This window comes from Micropterus dolomieu, unplaced genomic scaffold, assembly GCF_021292245.1.
Source record: "Micropterus dolomieu isolate WLL.071019.BEF.003 ecotype Adirondacks unplaced genomic scaffold, ASM2129224v1 contig_1230, whole genome shotgun sequence".
NCBI classification, from domain to species: Eukaryota; Metazoa; Chordata; class Actinopteri; order Centrarchiformes; family Centrarchidae; genus Micropterus; species Micropterus dolomieu.
The window spans coordinates 716-12,280 of NW_025730220.1; the positions used below are offsets into that span (position 1 = coordinate 716).

At 41.7% G+C, this 11,565-nt stretch overlaps 1 protein-coding gene across 1 annotated transcript; it reads right to left on the reverse strand.

Moving 5' to 3' along the window:
• Positions 1–2,275: 2,275 nt before the first annotated feature.
• Positions 2,276–11,560, reverse strand: LOC123964225 (extracellular calcium-sensing receptor-like; the record flags this gene model as incomplete). The annotated part of the gene is made up of 5 exons (XM_046041312.1): positions 2,276–3,177; positions 3,297–3,420; positions 4,268–4,492; positions 4,588–5,121; positions 11,399–11,560. Coding segments are annotated over 5 exons (1,947 nt in total), but the record flags the coding sequence as incomplete, so codon positions are not given.
• Positions 11,561–11,565: the final 5 nt, after the last annotated feature.

The following is an 11,565-nucleotide window of genomic DNA, read 5'->3' on the forward strand; positions in this document are numbered from 1 at the left end:
GAGAAAAGGGGATGAGGAGATGCCGGTCCAGAGCAGGACTGAGCAGAATCTGCTTCAACACTGTGTGCGGACTGAGGATGGAGTGTGTGAGCTGCCGAGTGTTGTGTTGGAGTAGCAGTAACAGACCTGAGAGAAGGGCTATCCGACGGTGCAGGGTAGAGACGGCCTCCAGAGCGTCTGAGCACAGCCTCTTTCAGGATCCTACGTCGGGAAGCGAAGGTTTTTGACCGGGATGACGGCCGCCGATCAAGCCCAGCGGCAGACCGGCGGCCCAGCGCGGGAGATGTAGCCGGTGGAGGACATGCAACAGTGTCAGCAGACACTATCCGCCGAAAGGGATCCGTATCAGGGAGACTCGAAGCCGCAGATGCATCCGCTGGATGAACCAGAGTGTCGTCAGACAGGGCTGCATAGCGGTTGGAGAGGCCAATGTGTGGAGGAGAGGCAGCCCCATCCGAGCCTCTCTTGCAGCCACGGACCACCACTTCAGCCCAGGTTGACTGATGCTTCGGAGTCGAGCAGGAGGAAAGCCTGGGAAGGCCAGAGGGGTCCCATAACACGGTGTCCTGGATGTTGGCGGTTGCGCTAAGAGAAACAATCTGTTTGGCTTGTACTGAAGCCACATCCATAAAGCCAGTCAGCAGGGAATCTTTCTCTTTGAGTTCCTCTGAAAGTCGTCAGATGTCTTCCATAAGGTCAGCAATCTTTTTGTTTGCTTTCTTAAGGAGTGTGCAGTCCTCATGGGGCAGAGTTATCTCGGCTAGTATAGCCGCCGGAGCTTTGTTGTGTCTGTGATCAGTAGCGTTGATAGCGTTTTTACGGTCATCTAGCTTAAAACCCATGTTGGATGACTAAAATCCTTGACCCACGTAAAACTTAAGTTAAATAAAAAGGATATAAAAAATGTAACGAAAAAGTGTGGATAAAAACTGGATAAGAGTCCGGTTTAAGACGGAGCTTCCGACAGGTAGATACAGACGCCAACGCATGCGCAGAGTACAGATTACGTCAGCAATTACGTCAGCGATCTTGTGACTACTTAACTAAGCATTACTTTTTCATGACTCCATCATGTCTGTGGTCCATTTAATAAAGTGGTCTGCCCCCATGTTCTTGCTTGACACCCGCTGCTACAATTATTAATCTGTCCTATTATTATTATTATTATTATTATTATTATTATTATTATTATTATTTAGGGCTGGGCACGTTAACGTGTTATTATCAAGTTAACGCAGTTTTTATTATTATTATTTTGAAAGTCCATTGCTCACTGGCTCTGAATATAGATATGGTCAAACCATGGGTCACGGAGGTGACCCCTAGTCAATTCACTAAAAGTGGGATGTTGATCAGCCTGCAAATCACCCACCCAAACAAGCAGTGGAGGGAGGCTTCGGTAGACTACGTTGGATACAGTGTGACAAGACAAGCAATCAAATGCTATAGCGAAGTGGATTGCTACACAGTGCATGTTGATTATTATTGGGGAAGATGTCAATATTAGGAATGTTCTTAAAATCACAACATGCGAATTCCCTCCTGTTGATGTCCTATTTAGTAAACAGTAATAGATTCTGGAAACTCACAAATAGCGAGGATCAGTCTTTGTTCCAATCATTTGTGCTCCACATCGCATACAAAAAGTTGAAGACAATTCAACTTTGGCAGCAGGCTGTTACAATGTTATGATTGTGGCTCTGGACTCAAACTTGTTTCAGCAAGCTATAAAAGGTAATGCCCTGGCAGTAGCAAATAGCTTTGGTTTTATATTTGATTTGATTACATTAATGTTTAAGTTGAGATTTACAAGAAATATTTTTTTGCTACTGTGCAAAGGGAATACTGCTGGTAAAAACACTTTATTTGTTGAAAGTGTTTGCAAACCACATGTTATTGCACTTTTGTGTATATAGCAGTACATCTATGCATGGATTGCATGCATTGCAGTAGTTAATGTGTGATGTGACCAAAAGCTTGGCATTGGCTAAAACTGTGAAATGTTGAGTTAAAGCAGTGAGTGGTCTGGAGATGTTCCGTAGATGAAAAAAGTCACTTACTATTAAAAGCTTTGGATAAAAGTAAAAGCCAAATAAATGCAATGTAATGTTATAGCTTTGTAGAAGCTCGCACACACTCATGGTCAGCGCAATTGTAGACCTTTATTTTCCACAAATTAAGTCTTACAAACTTCTGCTAAACATCTTTAAATAAAGTTGAACTATAAAACTGAATCGAAATGGCAAATATTTTTAAATGGTTAATATATGAGATATTACTTATTTTCTTTTCCCATAAGGTACTGTTTTGTATTTTTTTCTGGCTTTAGTAAAATAATGTAACACTTTGGAGCAAACAGACAGAACAACAAGCCAAAGCTGGAAGCCAGAATGGCAAATGACTCCACTGCATCTGCATACTTCCCAGGGGAGCTGATGTAAGCAGGGATGAATGCCAGCCACACAGCACAGAAGATCAACATGGTAAAAGTGATGAACTTGGCCTCGTTGAAGTTGCCCGGCAATTTACGGGCCAGAAAAGCGAGTACAAAGCACAGACAGGTCTGTAGACCAATATATCCTAGAACGCACCAGAATGCGAGGCTGGAGCCCACACTACACTCCAGTATGATCTTTGAGCGTTCATATTGTGTATTTCTGGATGGAAAAGGGGGAGCATCAAGGAGCCAGGCAGCACAGATAACCACCTGAACCAGAGTGCAACTGAAGATAATGACCCTCTGCTGTTTGGGCCCCAGCCACTTCATGATGTTGTCCCCTGGCCTGGTGGCAGTGAAAGCAGCCAACACCACCAGAGTCTTCCCCAGAATGCAGGAGATGCAAAGTGAAAATGTGATGCTAAAGGTAGTGTGGCGCAGCATGCAGGACCAAGATGTTGGCTCCCCAATGAACACCAGGGAACACAGGAAACACAGAGTCAGCGCAAGCAGGATTAAGAAGCTGAGTTCGGAGTTATTCACACGGACGATGGCTGTGTTTCTGTGATAGAAAAAGACTGCAAAGACAGCTGTAGTGAGGCAGGCGCCCACTACAGAGATCACTGTCAGGGCTGTGCCCAAGGAATCATAGGCCAAGAACTCCACCATCTTGGGGATGCAGGCGGTTCTGTCTTTGTTTGACCAGAAGTCCTCAGGACAAAATGTGCACTCTATTGAATCTAAAGGGAGGGGGATAAAAAAAGAGTTAATTTAAACATATTTAGGATTCAAACAAAACTTAGTTTTAACATATTACATTTGAATGGTTGTGATTTTTATTGTTTGGTTTTAAGCTCACTTGTCTGATTGCTAATTTTGCCACTGTCACATGGTACACAGTCAAAGCAACAAACAGGTTCTCCATGACGGACAGCCATCCGGGACCCTGGAAGACAGCTGGCACTGCACACAGACACTGGCACCTATGGAGCAGATAATGGCTTTCAGCTCTATAGTGATTAGTGTGATTAGTACATTATCTGAAAAAATACTATTTTGAAAATTGCTTGAGCCATTTGTTAAGCAACATTTACTGGTTCCAGCACCTCACATGTGAGAATGTGATGCTTTTCTCTGTTGAACATCACTTTAAATTGAATGTCTTTGCATTTTGCACTGTTGATTGGACATTACAAACACTATCACTTTAGACTCAAAGATATTGTCATGAGCATTCTGACATTTTAATATAAAGTAAAAATTCAAGCAGATTAATCAGGGAAAACATTATGAATAATCATTATGATGTTGATGGTGAAATAATTAATTGTTGCCACCTTTGAAAGGCTTTTAAACTATTTGGTCAGAAAATGTAGACAGGAAGAACACAGTGGAGAGGCTTAGCTGTAATTTTCACACAAGGACTGGGTTATTGGCCATAAGCTATTTAGGAATATGTAGTTCTATTCAATATGTAGAAATAGACAAACATAAATATACATATAAAACAAGTGACTACATGTAGTTTCAGAAAATAGTCAAACATTCAGTTTCAGGATTTAAGCTGAAAACTATTCAAAAATAGATAATCGTTTCATGCAATCAGCATTTTATTTCATAAGAATTCCACCATAAGGAATGCAATGGTAAAGTATTAAATCCCTAAACATGTCATACTGGATGAGGGGCTTTGAATCTCTACTGTTAACTGTAAAGGAACTCAGATCAGATCTAGCTTGTCCCGCCTGTTCTGATTTACCTCCACCTCAACCTACAGAACTTTAACAGTTGGCATCTGATGAAGGTAAAAACACAGTGTGAGCAGCTTGCCTCACTCTGATGTCCTGCCCAAATTATTCTGTCCTCATGGATCACCAGCTCCTTTCCGGCAGGCTTCGTTCCATCAAACAATCCCACGTTGACAAACTCGGTGTTCCCACCTGTGCCTCTCTGCCAGTTGATTACATCATAATAAGGTATGGAGTCGCCCTTTCGGTCAAAGTTCACCTTCTCCCCGGCAATGTTAAAAGTCACTTCCTGGAGATAGTATTGGAGCTTGACAACCAATAGATATTATGAATTAAAATTAATGAAATTAAGTGAAATAAAATTAAATTCAATATCGTAACAGTAAGCATACTGGATTATACCTGCCAGGGGTGTATGTTGTTGCTTTGAGCACATGAGTTATTTTGAAAAGGCCCATTGCCTGGTTGACAGAGAAGAAGGTTGTGGAGGGAGTGGGCAATTGCATAAACAGCCTTGTAGACATTATAGGTCACTCTAGGGCTGGATGTATTCATGTAAGCTGAATGCTGCTTCAACAAGGACTCCTGTCCTGAGCAGAGAGGCAAGTGTGGGCTAAAGGACTGAGAGGCACTGCAACCATACAAAGATTCCCACAGCTCCTTAACCAGTAGACTACTTGGATACATCCATGGATTTACAGTCTGCAGGTACTCACTGAGTCTGGATATATGACCTTTTCTGATGCCAAACCCAACGGTGCCTCCCATGTAGGGGTAATACTCGCTCCCAGAAAAGACAGATGCTGTGACCCAGGCCTCGCTAGCCACCCATTGGATTCCAGTGATGTTTTGCGTCATGTAATCTCTCAGGAAAGGTGTCATCTCCCCCTCATCTAAAAATACCACCACCACTTTTGCTGAAGAGCTACGCATCACCTTTATCGGATGGCAGATAATGAAGAAGGAAAGAGAAAGAAAGCAAAAAAAGGTAGGTTAAATATAAGTGATGAGCAAGATTCATAGGAGCCCTGTAATGGTCAATATGACCCAGCTCCTTGAACAGAGTTAAAACCCAACAATACATATAAATGATGATGTACATGTAATGATGATGTAATCTATATTTGTTGTGCACACATTTAGTTTACTTCAGTGCAGTAACTTTCATTTTCCTTTAGTTAAGTTTACCTAAAGTTGTCCTAATTCATATTTCTTTTGAGTTACCAGTGCTGGGAAAATTATGATAGTGAACACAGGTGCCTTTGATCATATGGATATGATTGAACCCCAAGGGATTATAATATACTGTATTATGCAAGTCTTAGAAGTGCTGTATGGGAAGTGGATCTGACCAGTTATGGAAATTAGTAAAAACATTATCATGGAACACTTGAAAATTGTCATCTTTTGAGCTTGAGGTTTGTGTTAGGGAGCATGGTCCTAAATCAGCTGCTGAAGCTGCCACCCACAAAAAAGAGCCGGCCATAGAGCAATACCACCTGGAAGGCTACTATGAAGACCCCTATTCGAAAAGCCTTTCAATACCACCAGAGGCTACTGCCAGGGGTGGGTAAGCCTCCTGTAAGAGAGAACCAGCAAGCTGATTCACCACTGACACCTCCAAGCAAAGCATCTTTGTTTTTGTATATAATTTGTATATTTCCATGTGTTGCATTGAGCTGTTTAATCCAGAACTGCCAGAGTACAAGAACAGTGAGAGAGACCGCCAAAAACCCACCTGAAGCAAATCACTGTCGCTCTCTGGCGCACCCAGGAACAATGACCAGAAAGGACACACAATCCCATACATCACATTTCCTTCCCGCTTATTAGATGGCAGTCTCTACAAAACCTTGTTGATTAAGAATGACACATGGAATGTTCCAACAGAACCACACTAAAATACCTTATAACACATATCAACAGTTCATCCCCAAAACACTTCAACTGCTCCTTCGGCTGGTCCTGGGTCGCCTACCTCCGTTTGGGAGGTTGGGTGATCTTTTTAGGGGGGATCCAGCCCCACCACTGGGGAAATAGATACTGAGTCTTTCATGGAGACAGTAGCCGTTTGATCTAAAAAAGCTGGTTGCATTGGCTCTCTGGGCACAAGCATCTGGTCTGTGTGGCATTTCCGGTGTAGCGCAGAGTCCACATCCACCGTGTAAGACACTGGCCTCAGGCATCCACTTCTCTTCCCCCCGCCTATAATAACGGACCAGGACAGGGTCCCCAGCTGCAAAACTCTTGTCCTTGGCGAAAAGGGGCCCTGCGATCCTGCTGGCCTGCCTTAGCCCGATCCACTACAGCCGCCACACTTGGTTTGAGGAGGTTGAAGCGAGAGCGGAGCAGACGCCAGAGGAAGATTATGGCAGGGGACTAATTTGTCATGGTCGACCCCCTGGAAGCTTTCAACGAAAGCTTCAGCTTCTGCACAAAATGATTTGTGGAGGCCTGTTGTATCAATGATATGTCCCAAGTGTTCCAGTGAGCTTTTGAAGAACTAATATTTTTCCCGCTGCAGGTGATCTACATTGTCACGTCCGGTTACAAACATATCATCCCGAAAACAATGCACATTGGGGAGCCCCTAAATAAATTTGTCCATGACTTGCTGAAGATACTTTTTGATTTGCTAAACTTGGGACAAAGCTATAATATTGCTGTTGCCAGAGGCCAAGCAAGCAGACAAGCATTCCCCAACCCTCAGTGCCTTGTCTTTCTATGGTACTGAGCTGAAGACACAACCCTGGCAGTCTCAGAAGCCATGTAAGCAGATGAAAGAAGCAAAATTCAAACACACTGCTGTAAAACCAACAGTTGAGACTGCTCCAGACATGCCCTTAGGTTTTCAGTTGCCTACCGATATAATTCAATGCAGCAAAATTATCATACTTTAAGAGAAGGAGCCTGATAAATCAAGGGAAGAGTATTTCCTTCAGAATGGGCAGGTTTACCAGCTAGCGTTCCTTCAGGTAGCCTGAGAAGCAAGATTTAACTTGGGCCACTCTATGCCATGGGGTGGCCACCTAGGGAAACACAAAACCACTGCTTGCATGAAATGCCATTTACACTGGTCTGGCTTGCAGTCAGACATTGCCCAGTTATGTAGGAGTTCCCTCAGCACCAGAAGGAAGCAACTAAAGTCCCCATCAGTGCTATGGAAAAAAGCATAATTGGAAACAACGACATGGGTTTTCAGAGACAAAGCCACTAAATAGCTAAAATCTTTCCAGCAGTCTTCTTCTTAGTTTAGTTCTGTTCAAGAATGTGTTTTCCCAGTGATATCTTAATAGACAGCAGATTTACCAGCTGCTGGACAACAGTGTAGAGAACAGTGCAGTCCACCCCATGAAGATCAACAGGATGGTTTAATAATAGTATTAATAACCTAAATCTCTGCCCAGACACTTTAACAAGCCTCTTACTTGGAATTGCTCTTGTAACGAATAGTAACAGGGTCACAGCGGGCTGATTCTTGGTGGCAGCAAGAGGGAAACAGCCAAGTCAAATTCAGATTCTGTAGGAGCATTGATCACTTTGAGGGGGGGGATTATTTAGCAGAGGCAGGGATATATAGCCCAGAAAGGGGGAAATCCCACGCATCCCCCAGGCAAATCACAAACTGGTTCAAATCACCACATTACAAACTACATGTTTGCTAAATATATATATGCAATATGTGATTTTGCACGAATCAAAGTTCTGTTTACTTTTTTATGTCCCATGTACACTTTCTTAATGGAAAAAAAAATAAAAAATGTTCCGACAACTAACTACATGAATCAATCACCGCTAACCCCTCCCTTTTCAAATGTACAGGAGAAGCTACAGTGGCCGACATCCTCTGTCATCTCTTGCTAAATAATACTCGTGGGCCTGTATTTGTCCAAACTTCTAAAACACAGTAGACTAATACAACTACTACTACTAACGTTAGTTGTTGTTCTGCTTCTTCTTTTTCGGGCTACTGTTGTAATGTTACATGCATTCATTCTGTTCAAGTGTTTGTAGCACCTCCTGTAGGTCATTAAGTAAATGTGACCTGTTCTTGTCATTTTAGACTAGTGATGGGAAAAGTCACTCTTTTGAAAGACTCGAGTCACCAAATCTCATTCATTTAAATGAACTAATCTTTTTTTGTGTCATTTCGTTCATTTTAACTAGGCTGGTTATTGCGGAGCTGCAGCCTAGTGGGTGATTTTTAAAAAAACAGTAATATTCAATTAAGCCACTACGCTAAATCCATCCATTTTCACAATCTTTCCTGAGTATACAACCAGGCCAGCCATATATATATATTTATAATTACTATCACTATATCTCTAGTGCTCATTCATACAGTAGCCTAACGCCTATCCATGAGTAAAATCTATATATTAACATCAGATTTACAGGGAATATATTGAAGTAATAAGCTTGACACACTAGATGAATAAAACACACTCTTATTAAAATTTAACAAATTTTATAATAATCTCAAACACTGCAGGTTGTTCACCAGTGAGGAGCGGTGAAACAACAGCACGCCTCTGTCGATAAATAAAAAGTAAAAGTTAAGTTGTGTTCAGGGCTAACATTGCTATGTGGCTGTGTTTTAATGTTTTAATGACCCAGTCCACTTGTCTTGGAGAGGAGACAGCTCCCGGTAGAACTCTGTCAGGGCTCTGAAGTGGACCCAGAACAACTCTCATCAGCTGTTGGCTGTAAACACTAGCAGGACTAAAGTTACGGTGCGACTGTGTTAAAACTATAACTTAGCACAACATAACTGCGCTGTAATAACGTTATGCTTTATTAAATGTCACAAAATTATCAAAATAGATATTAGATATATGTCAGCCCAGTGACTGTTACCTGACAACTGACTTGCCTCTCATTCCCCGGTGCTGGCAGTTAGTCAGCCTGCCGAGTGAAGACAGACTCCCAGGAGGACCCATGTGAGTGCTGAACGATTAGTTCATTCCTGCTCCACAGTAGCCAAGATGTCACGTGAAAAATGAATGACTCAAACCCAGAGAACCACAGTTGAGAGTGGTGAACTAATCAATTCTGTTTCCTGTGCTGACGGAGACCTTGCAGCTGCTGTGTAACGAGTGAACGTAAGAGTCCAAGACTATTCACGCATGCGTGAAAATGAACAAATTACTCACTAAGACAACCCGTTCCTCCTGAATCACATACAAGATTAGGTTTATAGAATTTCTTTCTGCTCGTATTTCTTTGTATTTCATATTATTTATGTTCATTATTTCATAGTCACTTTTGTATTATTTATAATTTCACACTTCAACAGCTTGACCACATTGAGTGCTGTGTCTTCAATAAACTGGCGTATAAGTGCACGTTGATAACCAATTTTACGCTCGTCTGTCATTTAAGCCATCTAGTGCTACTTTCAGTCAAGTTCATCGAGAGTGTTTATCTATCTGGTGATGTGTGCCTCGCTACGTGCTCAGGTGTCAGAATAACTGTAGAAACATGGCAGCTCAACATGGCAACTTCCAGGTGAGGGGACCCATGCTGTATGTAGATAGAAATGGCTCATTCTAAGGTAATAAAAACATAATGGTTCATTATGTAGAATCTTTATACACCACTGAAAACATGGTGATGTATATTATACAGCATTTCTGTCAATAGATCCTCCTAAATAGTACACACTGAACCAGTTTGTTGGTGCTTTTGCTTTGGTTTGTTAAAACAGGTAAAATATTTATACTGACTCATTGTCATGTTTTGATGAATTTGTAGTTTGGTTGGTAGTGTTTGTCTTGATGTTATCTCTTGGTTTCTAGAATGGTCTAATCAGCCATTATGTTCCCCTTTTTGATCAGTTTGTTGCGTTAGTTTTGTTGTTGTTAGGTCAGTTTAGTCACTTTATTTATTTTCAGTTTATGTTAAGGTATCATAGCCTGAATTAAGTTTAGGTGACCTCTTATATGGGCCCAGAAGGTTGTTGATAAATGATGTTCATATATGATGATAAACTGATATAATAGGTCTAGACATTGAGGCTTTAATGGCCATGATGTGCAGTTAAAAATATTATTTTACTTATTATTAGGTATTAAAAGTAACTAGTTACGTCCTTGTTACGTTAATATATTACTTTCTCCCCCACTCAGTTTGATGGACAAACTGTTCAGCCAGCTCATTTTACAAATGTAAAAAACATAAAATGTTGCTAAACGCCACTCTCTTACCACGAGCGCATGCATCACTGGCAGTAGCCGCCAGAGTTTCTTTCTTTAAGTGTCACATTGCCGTACTGCTTTAGCTGATGCTTCAATAAATTAGGCTACGTTCAGACTGCAGGCCAAAGTGACCCAAATCCAGAGATGTCCTCTGAGTTATGTGCATGCTACTTGTCTGTGCAGAGACAGAGACAGAGAGAGAGGTTGTGAGTTGTGGGGCAGTTGCGTTGTACAGCACCAGAAACCGTAATGAAAAGGACAGAAAGTTGTGAACACTTAATTAGGGAGAAATGTGACCCACGAGAGGACAATGAAATACGGGAGTCTGCTGTGGAAGTTGGGAGGGTTAGCGAGTATGAGCTAACTGGAGCTAACCTCTGTTGCTGTGTTTACTTTTGCACAACAGCGTGCTGCGTGTGATGTTATTCTTCTGCACGGGCAGGTCACTTTAAGGTTGCGGACAATTCACACTGAAGTCTGATATGGGCCACATATAAGCAATAATGTGAACTGTCAAACAAAAAAATCGGGAAAATCTGGGAAAAATATCGGAATTGAGCATTAAGGTCTGCAGTCTGAATGTAGCCTTAGAATTAAGGCTTTTTGTAATAAAATCAATAATTACAACAATGTTCTTAGCATCCTTGACTGTGACACAATAATGGCAATAGCAACTAAAAGCTACCGAAAGAATGCCTATCCCTCGTTCTCCATTATTTCTTTAGCTTTTTGGCTAACAGCTGACTTAACATAAGGTCTGGTGCCGCTGCCCTGCCGTGCAGTTGCGCATTCATGTCAAGGATGGTGTGTTCTGGTAACGCTGTAACGTAGCATTACTAGGATTAGTAACTGTAATATTATTATAGTTTTGGAAATAGTAATTCCTTACACTACTAGTTGCTGGTGAAAGTTATAATGTTACAGTAGTGTGTAAGCAATACCCACTGTGAACAGGTCTTGAGGTAAAATAAAAAATCTGTAATGCTATAAAACTTTATACATGTCTTTGTATCTACCTGCATGATCTCCAGCACCCTCCGGCGATTGTAGAGCAGAGGTATAATTTCCTGATATGCTACACACACTTTGGTACCCTCTAATTCTCTCAGTAAACCTTCCATGGCGTACCGCCCGTATTCGCGGTCACCTCTCACCAGCCCCACCCAAGTCCAGTTGAAGTGTA